General features: G+C 40.1%; 1 protein-coding gene across 2 annotated transcripts in view; it reads right to left on the reverse strand.

Moving 5' to 3' along the window:
• Positions 1-16012, reverse strand: part of col4a2 (collagen, type IV, alpha 2) — a 94735-nt gene that overhangs the window by 9817 nt on the left and 68906 nt on the right. The window contains exons 21-43 of one of the 2 annotated variants that reach the window (XM_061723350.1): positions 15909-15980; positions 15680-15831; positions 14604-14676; positions 14390-14496; positions 13155-13338; positions 12765-12809; positions 11702-11776; positions 11517-11615; positions 7825-8046; positions 7580-7741; positions 6150-6320; positions 5912-6055; positions 5705-5830; positions 5445-5626; positions 3781-3844; positions 3604-3678; positions 3405-3512; positions 3217-3324; positions 2982-3053; positions 2685-2810; positions 2453-2569; positions 657-818; positions 19-117 (exon numbers count right to left, since the gene is read on the reverse strand). In XM_061723350.1, coding sequence (XP_061579334.1) covers positions 19-117; positions 657-818; positions 2453-2569; positions 2685-2810; positions 2982-3053; positions 3217-3324; positions 3405-3512; positions 3604-3678; positions 3781-3844; positions 5445-5626; positions 5705-5830; positions 5912-6055; positions 6150-6320; positions 7580-7741; positions 7825-8046; positions 11517-11615; positions 11702-11776; positions 12765-12809; positions 13155-13338; positions 14390-14496; positions 14604-14676; positions 15680-15831; positions 15909-15980 — 2745 coding nt within the window. The remainder of the gene's footprint in view (positions 1-18; positions 118-656; positions 819-2452; positions 2570-2684; positions 2811-2981; positions 3054-3216; positions 3325-3404; positions 3513-3603; positions 3679-3780; positions 3845-5444; positions 5627-5704; positions 5831-5911; positions 6056-6149; positions 6321-7579; positions 7742-7824; positions 8047-11516; positions 11616-11701; positions 11777-12764; positions 12810-13154; positions 13339-14389; positions 14497-14603; positions 14677-15679; positions 15832-15908; positions 15981-16012) is intronic. The other variant, XM_061723351.1, reaches the window with a different exon arrangement.

Genomic DNA, 16012 nt, shown 5'->3' on the forward strand with positions numbered 1-16012 from the left:
TATGATTCAGTAACTGACCTGGGAGTCCAGTGTTTCCTTTTGGACCCTGTGGTCCTCTTTCTCCTCTTCCACCAATCAGGCCAGGAACTCCCATCAGCCCCTGCTCTCCTTTCACCCCTATAATCGGAAAAACATGAGATTTTAACCATGTTTTTTTTTTACTTGCGTTTCTAGTATCAAATTAAAATGAATATCAGGTCTTTTTATGATCTTTTGTTATTATTGCTGTTTATTGGTCAAAAATCTTTCTTTTGCAGGAAGTAAAAAGCTTTTTCATTGAAATAATTGAGAAGTGCATTTAAGTTTATGAAGAAAAGATTTGTAAATCTTTGTGGTTTTTGTCCCACGCTGACGACGTGAAGTTTTAATTTGTATTTGTTTGTTGTTTTTGGTTGCAGCAAGACCTTTATTAGCAGTTTATATGTGTATAAATCTAAAGTGAACAATCAAGGACAGCTTTACTATGTGATACAACATCTTAATTGACAAAGAGACAGGATGTAGCAATGCGTCCTGGTCATACCTGAATCTAAAATACGGCAAGCATGCAAACATTTTCTCCTTGCAGGAACTCCCCTATGTCTAATTTTAAACTTCTTCCCTTGCAGCAGCAAACATTAACACAAGCCACTGTTGAGTTCTTGTTTAGTCCTTACCTTTCTTCCCATAGACTCCGTTAGGACCCCTGTATCCTCCTGGACCCGGATCTCCTGAGAATCCTTTACTACCAGGGAATCCAGGGAATCCATTTATTCCTGATACACCTTTTTCTCCAGGGAAAGCATCCAAACCAGGATTTCCTCTGGGTCCAGGTAGGCCTGAGAAGCAGGAAAAGATGAATTAATTAATTATAAATGGATGATGAAGACTCCTAATTTAAAATAATTAAAATAAAATAGACGAAACTCCATTTATAATCTATTGTAAGCTATATCTAGCATGTTTTAAACATCTTGAGCTGTTGTGAGGTGAGGTCATGACAAGGAAGGGAAAGCCATGAAGCAGCGGTGAGATGATGTACTATAACAAAGAAGAAGCACATGACAACACTGCTTGTTTTTTTTCCCTATATCCACTTTCCAATTTCTAACTTCTGTTTTCAGATGTGGTTTTGTGGCCTTTCACATAATTTCCCATATCTCCTACTCAGCATGTTCTGCTGATTCAATGTGATCTGGAGGCCAGATAACACCTCCGCATGACCAAGTCGTTTTCAGATCATGTAGCGTGGACATAACTTCAAGACTCCTAGTTACAAGACAGCAGGTTTTGTAGTCCAAACAGGACCAACTTTCATGCTACTCAGGTAAAGATGCATATTTATGCATTATATAGAGGCATATTTATGTATTTTTATGTATTATGTATTTAATTAGGTCATATTGACTAAAACAGCATTTCTAGAGTAACTATGAAGGAAGAAACTGTCCAGTAAATACAGCAATATGAAAATGAGGTACACACTATTTACTTGGGTTTTCATTTAGAACGTGTTTTATGAAAAAAGTCAAACCTTTGAAGAAACTTTATGTAGTAACATCAGTTCTGACCACATGGGGTCAGCACATGGTGGTTTTACAAGATGTTCCAGTCTGTACCAAGCATGGATGTATAATATTACTGGATGGAAGACCGAAAATGGCCGCCCATTCATTTCAATGTAAGTTGCTCACCTAGCGCATAAGCCGAAAAAAGTTCCGGACTTCCGGGTTTACTTCCACGTTGTGGGGCCCATAGAGCATGCGCAGTTGAGTCACCTCCCATGATGCTCTGGGGCCTCCCATCATGCCCCAGGGCAATGACGCGAGTATTAATATAATATGTAATATAATATATTAATTCATGTATATTATTACATGTATAGTATTACATATATTATTAATGTATTAATATAATATAATTACATAATATATATTAATATAATACATCCGTGGAATGCACGGACACGGCTGTGACGTCAGCCGTGAGCTTTCTGGGCCCCATGGGATTTTTTGTTGCAGTACCGTGGCTGGCCACTGGGAAAAATCGGCGTGCCTGCTGAGTGCGAGACTGGGGGGCGAGGTGTACCAACCATGTAACTTCCGGGTCGAGCCTCAAGGAGAACCAAGATTAGTTGCAGTTTTCCGAGTGGCCACTAGAGGCTGGCTCCAGAAGCGAGTCAGTCTCCATTGACTCCCATGTAAAAATCCCCAACTTTAGAGCGGAAATAAACATTTTTACATTTTGTAGATGCTTCAAAACCGGTCTTCAGAAACCAATGGGTCACTTGAGCAGATGCATCGTCTGGTGTTTGTTACAGTCTAGGTTCTGCACTTAATAACGTCGTATTATGTGTGGCCCACTTTTCTTAACACAGCAGATCTCTATGCCCCCCATGTGGTCAGATGTGGTACTGCCACATAAAGTGACTACTGTTTCGATGTTTCCTCTATAAGTTTAGCCTTCTTCTCACCATGCTGTCCTGTGTATCCTGGTGAGCCTGGATCTCCGGTGGGCCCCGGTGTGTCTGAGATCCCATCTGCCCCTACAGCGCCGCGGAATCCCGGGAATCCAGGTTGGCCATAGTCACCTGAACAAAGGCAGTATGGGACTTAAACAACAGTACAAAACACATTTTGTGTTGCTGTGTAGTATCTGTTCAGTCTTTTTGGAGGGGCCGGTTATTGATGAGGGAAGAGGCTTACCAAGAGGCCCCTGGTAGCCTTTCGAGCCCGGCGTTCCTGGAACCCCAGGCTCACTGTTGGGGTCCCCACCCTCGCCTTTCGTTCCTTTAAGCCCCGATGCCCCGGCTGGTCCAACGATGTCAGCACCTGATGTGCACATAACCAGGAAGCATGTTCTTAACTTTGGTAACAATTTCACAAGAAAGATGCTTGAATTTTCTAAAATCAGTTTTCCGAAATCAATTAGTTGCTGCCTAATTTAAAATAGTAACAAACAGGCTCCTGGTAAGATGATTCGTTTGAGGTTGCGTTAGTCACCTTGTGTTCCTTGGATACCCTTTTGGCCCTTTAGTCCGTCTAATCCATAGAGACCCTTCAGGCCAGCATGACCTGCACACATTTAGTTACTCAGTTGGGAGTGGGGATTCATATAAAGCATGAATTTATGCACTTTGGTCAACCTTGGTTGTTTAAATATGATATACAAATAAGGATTAATTGATTGATTGATTTAATTCATGTTAAAGAGTGAGAACAACAAGAGGCTTGTTACCTTTGCTTCCTTGGAAGCCAGGAAATCCTGGAAGTCCATCATGTCCAGGAACTCCGGGAAAGCCTTTTGTACCTTGGTTACCAGGAACTCCTTTATCCCCGTCAAAGCCTTCAAAAAAGATCAACCAATGTAATACAAAGTAAATCTGCTGCCATGTGTGACTTAGAAAGCGAAAGCTGGTCTTTTACCTGGGTTTCCGTGAAAACCTTGATCACCAAGCTTTCCTTTCATCCCTTCAATACCATCGAAACCTGGTACCCCCCTCTCTCCAGTTGTTCCAAATAATCCTGTCTGACCTGTCAGGCAGATAACAAACCATTCATATCAGACTAAAACCCTTAATAGTTTTGTTGAGATCCAAATAACTGTGTGAGGTGTAGCTCGTACCTCGTTCTCCTGGAAATCCTTCCTCTCCTCTCAGTCCAGGGTTTCCTGGAAGGTCTATGCGTAGGCCTTTTTCACCTGTAACATTGTGCTAAATTTACTAACATGTGAAATATTACTACTTTAGATACAATTAGTACATGATAGCAGTGTATCAAGGGTTTAAATGTAAGACTTTACCTTTGCCTCCTTTCCTTCCTTTGTCGCCACTTGAGCCATAAGCTCCAGGACTTCCTTTGGTTCCCTGGAAAGGACAACAGTTCAAAGAATGCATCATAGTTTAGTGAATGCTGGTATTACGTAAAGAAATACATTCAACATGTGCAAAACAAAATTAGATAAAAATGCCACTGATGCACAATATAAGGAATAACTGAAATTGGCAGAGGACTCCACACCAAGAAGTGTTTTTAAATAAGTGCCGGAATTGACCGGTAGTGACCGGTCAGGGGGTTCTGCTGCCGTTAGGGGCTCACTGTGTTCGCTGTTGTCTTGAACAAGATCACTAATACGATGGAACAAGTCGTCAAACCTTGCGGAGGACATACAGAAATACTGTCTGTGTTTCTCGTCATCAATTTCTTGCATCCCTCAAAACCAGAGAAACAAACTCCAGTCACAAAAGCATTGATTTAAAGTCCTAGCAAACATCTCTGATGATATCTTTTTTCTTGGCAACATCAGCAGTTCAATCCATGTGTCAGGCCTCAGTGATGTCTGGAGGACCTGGGGGGGAGAAGTAGACCTTCATCCCAGGTTTTTCATCTCCCCACCTTGTGCTTCCTGGAGGATACTGCAGGATGTGGCTACTTCTTTCAGACTTTCCTTGCCTTCTTCAAGATATCCACAATCACCATGAGTATCGTTGTCTTGCTACCACTTCTACCTCCCGCTGGTTACAGCAGTGTGAGGTCCCACCAGGATGTGAACAAATGAGCCATTTTTCTTTCCATACAGGTTTTCCCTCGGGTCCCACCTCGCCAGGTTTGATGGGAACAGAAGTGTGTAGTACTCTCAGTGCGGTTACATGCACATCTAAATCAAGCTATTGGCAACAATCTAGTTAAGGATTAAACTGGAGTTTCAGAGAAATCCGGGTAAACATGTGCAAGAAGACAATCGATTATTGAGTGAGGAGCGTTCAATTCCACGATGCTAGGTGGCGCCACACGCACTTTTGCGTTAGCGTTCTTCCGGTTCCTTCCTTGTTTTTTGTCTTCTTCTTCTCCTACTGTGTTGATATTCTGGCTTTCGTGGTGTCGTCACTTCCAGAAGGGGGCTGTCCCGGGGCGGTAAGTAGCCTGGCTAAACATGGGTTGGTATACATGCAGGAATAACTCGGATTAGGACGCATTAATTGGCACTAACAGCTCGACCTGAAGAACTTCCGTTCGGTTCCACTACAGCCCGGCTAAAGGGTAAACACAGCTTTTAAAACTTCAATATCGGTCAGATTAAGGCAACAATTTTACTTTCTGTGCATGTAAACGTACTGAGTGACCTCAAGAGGAAGCTTCTACGAAGCGCTCCAGCCTCCAGATTTAAGACTGTCCTTGTTGGTCCTCATTCTGAGGACTGCTAGTTCGACAACCTTTGTCTTTCACGCCTCTTCTACCTGCTGTCTTATTTATGTCTGGACTATTTATCCCTTCTCCTCCACTTCCTTACTCCATTGGTGTACATGAGCAGTTCCCAGCCCTGCGCCGCTTCGCACAGACGTTGCTGATGGTGGCCACTGACAAGCGAATGTTATCACAATATTATGCAATCACACTTTTAATGTTAATATTATGTTGATTAAGTTTTACGCTAAAACCCCAGAGTCTACGAACCCCCCTGCTCACCCTGTTGCCATCCATTCCCTGAAACCCTGTAATGCCCCTGTTTCCAGTCGGCCCGGGCATCCCTTTGTGCCCCGGTAACCCCTGTCCACCCAGCTCTCCGTGGTGACCTTTTTCGAAGCTGGGAATTCCCGGATAACCACCTTTACCGTCATGGCCTGGTAAACCATATGAACCTTTATCACCTGCAGAAAACAGAAGTTTGTCAGGACACAGCGGCCGTTAGAGTGAAAGAGATCGATCTCGAGCCTATAGCTGCAAACCTCTTTGTCCGGTGAAACCTGGATTTCCTTCATGCCCAATGTCTCCCTTGAGGCCCTTCATGTGAGCAATCATCTTAGAGGAGATCTTGGGCTTCTCGCCACGTGGTCCTGTCAGACCACGTTCACCTGAAGACAAACATGTGGGGGAGGTAGTGCTTAAGTAGCATCAATGGTTCAGGGACATTGCTGGTTTACTGAGATTGTCACCTTTCTCTCCCTTTAGTCCTGAAAATCCTTTCGGCCCATCTTCCCCAAGCAGTCCATATTGTCCTTTCAGCCCAGTCTGACCCTTAAACCCAATATTACCCAAGGTGCCGTCAAAACCATGCATGCCAGTGGACCCTTTCTTTCCTAAAAAGGAGATTTTTGTATCATGGAAATGATTGATTAGATAATTACATTTTCGTTTTTGGCATTGAATGAACAGATTATGCGGGAAACCGACCCTTCATTCCTGGAAGTCCTGTGCGTCCAAGTTGACCTGGCTGTCCTGGATCACCCGGGGAACCGTCCTCTCCTTGGGTGCCATCACTGCCATAAGTGCCCGGCGTCCCTTTCAGTCCTGCTGGACCTGGAGGACCTGGGTCTCCCTCAGTTCCCCTCTCCCCTGGGACTCCTGGTGGACCAGAACACAGGATTTTAGTTTTTTTAGTTTAGTTTATTGGTCCTTCCAATTTCCACAGCACAAATAACCCAAAGTACAGGTGTAAGTCGTCAGTGTTATACAAAAAAAAAAAATATATATATATATATATATATATATATATATATATATATGTATATATATATATATATATATATATATATATATATATATATATATATATATGTATATATATATATATATATATATATATATACATATATATATATATATATATATATATATATATATACACGATTTTATACAATTTTAACTAAAAACCAAGGACCAAAAGGTGTAGGCTGAAGCCTAAGCTTATGACGCCTTTCACAAAAATTTTTTTAGCTTTTATGAACTAGTGCAATGTCATTAATAAATATCATTCAATACAGTATTTATATAAGCAATAATACAATAATACAATAGTACATACACATACCTACGCATATACATACACACACGCATACTGTATATACATATATATATATATATATATATATCAGAAAATTTGAATATTGTGATTTTCTGTAATGCAATTACAAAAACAAAAATGTCATACATTCTGGATTCATTACAAATCAACTGAAATATTGCAAGCCTTTTTATTATTTTAATATTGCTGATCATGGCTTACAGCTTAAGAAAACTCAAATATCCTATCTCAAAAAATTAGAATATTCTGGGAATCCTAATCTTAAACTGTATCCAGAATGTATGACATTTTTGTTTTTTTAATTGCATTACAGAAAATAGAGAACTTTATCACAATATTCTAATTTTCTGAGACAGTCCTGTATGTATGTATATATATATATATATATATATATATATATATATATATATATATATATATATATATATATATGTATGCATACACACACACACACACACACACACACACACACACACACACACACACATATATACACATGTCCATAGGTACATGCCTATGTGTATTATACCTTTGTTTTATATGTATTAATCATTTTGTATTTATAGGTGCTTTTGAATTGTAATAACGTGCTACACATTTTCATTTCTGTATCTAAACTGTTCCACAGATTAACTCCACAGATTAACTCAGATTAACATTGTTGTTTGACATTGGTTCTTGCCTTTGTTTTCCTGAACATATATGTTCCCCTTAGTTCATATTGCCATATTGGATTTTCAGTCGGAAAAGGGGTGAAAACGTTTCTGACAGAGTGCATCTGCATATATGTGTCTCTAACCTGTCAGTCCAGTTGCACCGCGTGGCCCAGGTAGGCCGACTCCTCCAAGATCTCCAGGAAAGCCGTACTTTCCTGCTGGCCCAGGCTGTCCTTCCTGTCCAAACAGGCCTGGAGGGCCTTTCTCACCCTTAAAGCCAATCATACCTGGCATGCCCATCATTCCTGGGGAAGTAGTTGTATATAAATAATGGATAACCATTTATGTTCATCATTCAATTCAGTGAGAACCCGGGAGCATAGCTGACCTGGATAGCCTGGTGACCCTTCACCTCCACTTGGACCTTGGTCTCCTTGAAGCCCCGGCAGCCCTGGGTCACCTGAGTGCCCCGACGATGCTCCCATTATATCACCGTGAACACCCTTTTCACCCCTATCCCCGTGTCGGCCAGGAATACCAGGCGCACCGGGATTTCCGACCGCACCTTTGCTGCCAGGAAATCCCAAATCTCCACGGGGACCAGCAAAACCTGTACCGAAGAGATATAAAACAATGAATCTGGACTCAAAGTAGGGCTGGGCGATATGGACCAAAAGTAATATCTCAATATTTTCTAGCTGAATGGCGATACTCGATATATATCGATATTTTTTCTGTGCCATAATTGGAGTTTCCCCCAAAGCATTATAGCATAGCATCTCTGTTAGCTTCATTTTTTCTGAGGCAAACCCTTAAAAAAACAGTCAGTTTTAATACAAAGCCTTGTGCCAAATGTCACACAGGTTCCTTTATTAACAGAGGTCTGCACAATATCAAAATGTATAAAACAAATGAAATAAAAATAAACTAGTTGCATATATAGAATAAAAATGCTTCTTGAATAAAATAAAACAAATATCCCTTTCCTGCATAACAAGTAAATCAAAATACACCGTGCAATTAATACAATGTAGACAGTAATAGGCAGACTTTTCCACTGAGGTTGACAGTTGTGCAAATAACAAAACATTTGTGCAAATCTCAAATAAAACATTCAAGTCAATTTGTCACAAAATAAGCTATATCAAAATCATAATTTTTTTAAATCGATATAAACGATATTGTCTTGTACCATATCGTGTTTGAAAATATATCGATATATATTAAAATCTCGTTATATCGCCCAGCCCTAACTCAAAGGAACATTTAAATCACAGACAAGGTTTGATCAAGTCAGATACAATCATTTGGGAGATTATTTTAGTGTCTTTTCTACTTAAAAAGTATATCAGACCTGCAGAATTCATGTCAAACACCAAGATTGTGTGGAAAATCTTGATATGGATATGTCTGTTGTGTTGCCCACTTTTGTTTAACTCCTAAACTTTAGGCCCCAAGGTTCACCATCCTCTGCATAGAACATTTCTCACTGGAATTATTTCCGATGTATGATTCTAACAGTGCGATATTTTCTTCTCTGGTCCATGTCTGCCTTGTTCCAGGAGCCCATTTCTCATGAGTCTACCCTGATCCCCCCCCTGGTCGCCCAACAACTGATGCAGCCCTTGTTAATCCAGGTAATGTCCAAACTGGCAAGGCATCTCTATGTTTTCACCCTGGTGAATGACCGTACACTTGCCCCGATCCAGATAAAAACACCTGCCATAGGTGCTCCTTAAATACCCCTTTGAATGAGATGGACTAATGGGAATAGGCCTCTCTGCTGCTCGAGCTGCTTTTCCTGAACTATTTCCCAGAGTTCACCTCATTAAGTCGACGTGTAATGAAAAGTACCACATAAATAAATCTGATTGTCATTATCTTGCATGTAATGTAATGTACTTTATTTCTATAGCACTTTCCAACAGCCTTTCGATGTGGCAAAGTGCTTTACAGCAAGTAATAGATAAAAAGGAGGATAAATAAGAACAATCAAAAACAATAATAGTATGAACTTATTTATGTTTAGTTTTACTTGGATTTATGTTTAATCTATCTGTTTTTGGTTGTTATTTGTTATTTGTTTTTTTCATTTTCGTTTTTTTCATTTAGGAAAATTCATTTTCTTTTTTTCATTTCGTTTTCTACTTATTATTATCTTTAGTTTTTATTTATTTGTTTTTGTTTTTTGTCTTGTTTTTTCTTTTTAGTTGTTGTTCTTTGTACTTGTTATCTACTTTGTTTTATTCTGTTTAACATTTTATATTGTACTGTAAAAGTTTTTTAGAAATGTATATTTGTACTGTTGGACCCCAGGAAGAATAGTTGCTGCTGAGGCAAGAACTAATGGGGATCTGAAATAAATAAATAAAATAAATAAATAAAACCATAAAATACAACAAAAGCTAATAGGATAAAAGTTTCATCACACGACTGGGTGTTAAAAGCCATCTTAAATAACTGTTTTTTTAGCCTGGATTTAAAAATGCCGAGGTCAGAAATAAGCCGCATCTCGGCGAGGAGATTATTCCAGAGCTGGGGCGGGGGTACAACGGAGAAAGCTCGGACACCCCCAGTCTTTATATTTTGACCTCTGGACTTCCAACAAAAGTTGATTAGTTGACCTCAGCGCTCTAACGGATTACAGACAGTTAAAAGCTTGGATAGATACAAGGGTGCGAGGCCCTTAAGAGCTTTAAAAACAAAAATCAAAAGTTTAAAATCAATTCCGTAAAGGACAGGAAGCCAATGAAGGGAGTTAAGAACAGGAGGTTTGTGCACATGTCTGTTAAGTGATGGCTAAAAGACGGGATTACAATTGTAAAGGCTTACAACCAGGGCCGCCGCAAGGGGTGTGCGAACCATGCGACCGCACGGGGCCTCGCGCCCCAAGGGCCTCGCGCTATGGGCCATTTTTTTTTGTTTTTTGTTTTCCCGTTTTTTTCCCTTTTTTCCCTTATAAATATCAACAGTCACGTTCCATTACAGACCTAAATGTGTACTAGTCTGTGCATATCAATAAATATATGTGCAATGATGTGCTTGCTGATTGATGGCTCTGCGCAGCTGCGTGTGTCTGTTGTTCAATACAACTGCGTCAGACCAAGCGCAGACACAAGCTGCTCTGATCGAGACGGGTGGAGTTGGAACAAACTGTCACACAATGTCGAGAGAACGAGACAGATTCAGGAAATTTCCATCATGGAATGAAAAAAGAAAGAAACTAAAGAAAATGGAAGAGTTTAATGCCTCTTTGAAAGGCTCGTTTGATAAATTTGTTGCACGCTTCGAGGCAAGCCAAATGATGATGAGGCAGGGGAAGGTATCCAGTATTTTGCTAATTGGAGAGTTAAAATTGCGCATATAGACACCCGATCCGAAAAACCCAAAAATTTTGCGCGCGTGAGCGTAGCGAGCGCGCGAGGGCCCCCCCAAACCATTTCGCACAGGGCCTTGCAAATCTCCCAGGCGGCTCTCCTTACAACACTTCACAAGCGCTGCACTCTTCACAGGAACACAGGCTGGCGTTTCCTTCTCCTCAAGAGAAGAGAATAAGTCACCCATGGCCACGAGAGCAGACTCGTCCAGCCCTACGTTCAAGAAGGTCTTAAAATGTCCTCTTCCAAGAACACCTTCTGTCGTTTAACCCCCCCAGCACTTAAATCTTGTCTTAGTGGCACTTAGCTGCACATTTTTAAATACCATCTTATTACCGTTTACAGTGGCGTGATTGTATTTGTCTGTTGTAAGTCGCTTTGGATAAAACATGAAGTAATGTAATACGCATCTTAACACTTTCGTGGCTTAAAACAAGCACCATTAATGCTATTTTAGGGGTTGATATCTTGAGTAACGTTTGTAAGAATTTTTCTAATCCATCCTGCACTTAAATACTGAAACAAAACACAGCATTTTTACAACTTACTAAAGTAGATTCCCATTAAAGAAACCTTTAAAACCATTAAAACCTGAATCTGACTAAAGTTATAATGATGAGTTATTTAATTAAGATTTTTCAGTTTTCCTCAACATCCAGACATCTGTACTCTCTACAGGTGTGGTTTTCTCGTCACTCTTTACCTGGTGGTCCAGTTCTGCCACCCTGTCCCCGCTCTCCTTCCTCTCCTTTCTCTCCATGCGGTCCTTCTAAACCCTGTGGTCCTTTGGTGCCAGAAAGTCCTGTTGGACCACAGATTCAATAAGACACATTAATGCCTAAAAGATTTCAGCAATTCTTCTTTTTTTTTCTTTTTTTGTAATTTTACCTGAAAAACCTGGTAATCCAATGAGTCCCGGAAGTCCAGGCAGACCAGGAGGTCCTGGAACAGATTCACAGGAGCCTAGGAAGAAGATGAGAGAAGCACGACATCAGAGCAACATGGCGGCGGTCATGAAGGGGACCGGGGACTTTAGCGAGAGTGACTTTTAACTGCTGCCCAGCGTGAATGGTACTCAGAGTCGGTCATTATCTTTACATTAGCTGTTGTAGATTTGCACCAAAAATGTCAAAATGTATTAAAAAAAAGAAAAATTGCCATATACACCAGTCAAATAATCAGAGGTGTCAAGTAACGAAGTACAAATACTTCGTTACCTTACTTAAGTAGAAATTTTGGTTATCTATACTTCACTGGAGTCATTATTTTTTAGACGACTTTTTACTTTTACTCCTTACATTTTCACGCAATTATCTGTACTTTTTACTCCTTACATTTTAAAAACAGCCTTGTTACTCTATTTCATTTCGGCCTTTCAAAAAAATGATCCAGTTAAATTGCGCTATCCGGATAGAGTGAATTTGGTTGTGGTACAGATTTTGTTCTTACATCCGTTCCCTCAGATTCCTGCAACTAAACTTGGATGTACATTCCAATAAAGGTTAGGATAAATGATAACATGCCTCTGAAGTTTGACTTTTTGCACCAGTACAATACTTATATGCAACTAGTCATCATATCTCCTGCTCTCTGAAACACATGTTAATGCTCAATAGTACACATATATGGTTCTTTAATATATTTGCATTATACTAAGATGCATTCATTTTCAATGGCTTTTGTCCTTAATGGCTTTTTTCCCCCTTACATTACTTTTACTTTTATACTTTAAGTAGTTTTGAAACCAGTACTTTTATACTTTTACTTGAGTAAAAAACTTGAGTTGATACTTAAACTTCTACAGGAGTATTTTTAAACTCTAGTATCTATACTTCTACCTGAGTAATGAATGTGAATACTTTTGACACCTCTGCAAATAATCCAAAGGCAAAGCACAATAAAGATGTGGTTAAGGTAAGCAATAAGGTGAAAACGTTATTGTACCAGCTACCTGTTACATCCACCTGTCCTCCATCTCCTGCTGGAATACAGCCGCCTTTCAGGTGGAAACGAGGGAGAAATGAAAGAGAGAGAGAGAGGCATTCGGAACAAGAGTTATTCAAAAGCACAAGCATTATCCCAAACAAGCTGCAAGGCAGCTGGTTTGAGGGACGCAGCCGCTGCACCGAGAAGACAACAGCAGGAAGAAAGGTCTCGTCATGCTTCCTTCTCCATTAACCTTCATTCCACTTTTACTGCACCGAATTACAAAAGAAGGCATTTTAAGAAAGGCCGAGTTATATTACGTAGAGTGAAGAGAGGCGAAACCCTGTGAAGAGGAGAAATAACCAAAACTGTGAAGGAATAGAAGCGGGAAAAGTGGCCGTCTACTGCCTCTCACCTGGATGCCCAGGTGGTCCCGGCACGCCGTTGTAGCCGTTGAAGCCTTCGTCTCCGGGTAAACCGGCCAGTCCTTTGGGCCCCGGGATGACTCGACCTGGTTCTCCGCTAAATCCAGCTGGACCGGGTCCACCACGGGGCCCAGGGAAGCCTTTTTCTCCATGCTCTCCCCAGGGCCCTTCTCCCTGTTTACGTGAACCAGCAGAATCAGTATCCTACGCTGCTGTACGATATAACTTTATGTAGAAGTTCATGTATCTCTGTGAGGAAATGAGGCTGGCAGCCAACTAGGCCTGTGTTGAAAAAATCGATTTTCCGATTCTAAATCGATTCTCATATTAATTCCTAAAAATTGATTTGTATGTCTAAAGATCGATTTTTTTATTTTTTCACCATTACATTACAATTTTTGGTATTTTTTTTGGAAAAGAGAATAACGCGTGTTATGTTTTTGCCTTTAAATATGTTTAAACGTAAAGTTTTCAGTTATAATTGCATAAATTGTCTATATTTTATTACTTTATATACTGTCTTGGGGTCACATTTGCATAAAATGCTAAAAAACTAATTCTCAAAAATTAAAAACTGAAATAGACCGAAAATGGAAAAAATTTTAACCGAATGTGGGAAAAAATAAAACAGATTTCATACGTCCTCTGTTTCCTCCCTGGATCTGTTTGATAATTCTGAACCACACGATGTTTCTGAAAGCAGTTCTATCAGCATTCTGGGAGCTGATTGGTCCTTACAGCATCATTAGCTGCAATACTTGCTGTTGAATCTCAATATAATACTAGTAGTAATATGTTGCATAACTACACAGTCATATGATTCATGCAACAGCTCAAAAAACAATTTTAATAATACTAACCCAAATCGATATCGGAATCGAATCAAATCAAATCAAATCTTGATAATCGATTCTGAATCTTAAGAATCGGAATCGATTCTTGACATTTGAATCGATCCCCAGCCCTACAGCCAACGTCACTTAGCATTTCCACAACATAACATAACATATTTCTCAAGTTTTACTTGGTTCTTTAGTTTTTGTCTTGTGTTTCCTGTTTTATTTTGAAAGTCTGTGTCCTTGTTTGTTTAGTTCTCTTTGGTCATATTGGTCCAAACTGTCTTTAATTCCCATAAGCAATCAGTGTTTGTAAGAAAAGAGACCAAGAACAGGTTTTGACTGAAGAACCTGTACCAAGTAAGAAAAGAGAAAAGCGATGGACTCACGTGAAGACCACGGGGACCAGGGAAACCCGGAAGACCGTCTGGGCCGGGAATACCGGGCCTTCCCGGCTCACCGTCTCGTCCTCTGTCTCCTGGATCACCGGAAAACCCTGATGGAATAAAAAAGCCCAAATGAACACATGAAGACGGGACCTCATCGGTCTCGGTGCACCGCCGGTGATGATGCGAAACCGGAAACTTGTCAGGAACTCTGCACCTTTTTCCTTCGCGACAGTCGTGTCCCCTTTCCGACCTTTTGGGCCTGGAACTCCATCGAGTCCGGGAGAACCCTGCAACCCCACACAACACAAACTATGAGCTTATTTCATTCATCTACTTTTATCGGTGGGATTTATTTATTTATTTTTTTTTATTTTATTAGTTTGCACACAATAAAAGCAACACTTGCAATCAAAATAGTAAAACAAATGTGACAGGAGAGGTCAAAAAGCCAACAGGCTTATGCAGCGGACCTCCCTTCAATTTAGGAAGTAAAACAGTAATTACAAAAAAATCAAAAACAAAAACACAACAAGACGAAAACTATAAACAAAAAACAAAGAAGGTTTGGTTACATAGTTACAGATCATCAACACACAAAAAAAAAAAAAAATCAACAAAGAAAACTTGTGACATTTTTAAATGTGAATTAAATGAGATGATACATTTCTTTTAAAAATCTCTAGAGAAGCAGAGCTTTTGATAATGTGAGATTTGGAGTTCCATATCTGTACACCACGATATCTGAGGGAATACTGGCCGTGTTTAGTTTTATAAAAAGGAAGATGAAGATGATTAATCTGTCTAGTATTATATGAATGTATTTGAGAATTATATGTGAAAAAATTACTAAACGATAGTGGTAAAGAAAAAGGCAAAAACATATGTTTGTGTAAAAACACACATATCTGATGAATATTTATCTCATATTCTGAAAGAATTTTGAGTTTTCTGAACAAAAGAGTAGAGGGTTCTGTAGAGTTAGAAAAAGTTGCCCGTCTTACAAATCATTTTTGCATTAAATAAAGTTGATGAAGACTGGAAGGGTATGTATTTGCCCAAACAATATTACCATAAATCAAATAAGGATATATCATAGAATAATATAGAGTTAATAAGCAAGAAATATTAACGGGATTTTGCAGTTTGCTGATGATGCCCAATGACTTCACACTTTTATTATGAATTAAATTTATATGTTTTTTCCAAATCAATTTCTCATCAACCAAAATACCTAAAAAACGAGTATGTGAGACTTGGGAAATTTCATTTCCATCTACTGCTTTTCCTTACGGGAATGCCGTCTTGTCCCGATGGACCCGGCTCTCCGGGCTCGCCCTCGTGACCGATCTCTCCGCTCATCCCAGCGTCGCCGGGTTCACCGGCCAGTCCAGGTAACCCATATAGGGGGTTCCTGACGCTGCACTCACACTCTCCGTGATCACCTAAACACAAGAGTTTTAGTGAACGTGGTTGATTTGATCTGAATAAAACATGAACGAGTGACGGTAACCACAAGCACCTTGTTCTCCCTTGAAGCCTGCTTTGCCCGGCCTTCCCCGGTCTCCCGCAGCGCCCTTGAAGAACTCTGCCCCTGGAGACGAGCAGAAGTCCGGTAAACAGTCG

Source organism: Cololabis saira, chromosome 6 (genome assembly GCF_033807715.1).
Source record: "Cololabis saira isolate AMF1-May2022 chromosome 6, fColSai1.1, whole genome shotgun sequence".
Classification (NCBI taxonomy): domain Eukaryota; kingdom Metazoa; phylum Chordata; class Actinopteri; order Beloniformes; family Belonidae; genus Cololabis; species Cololabis saira.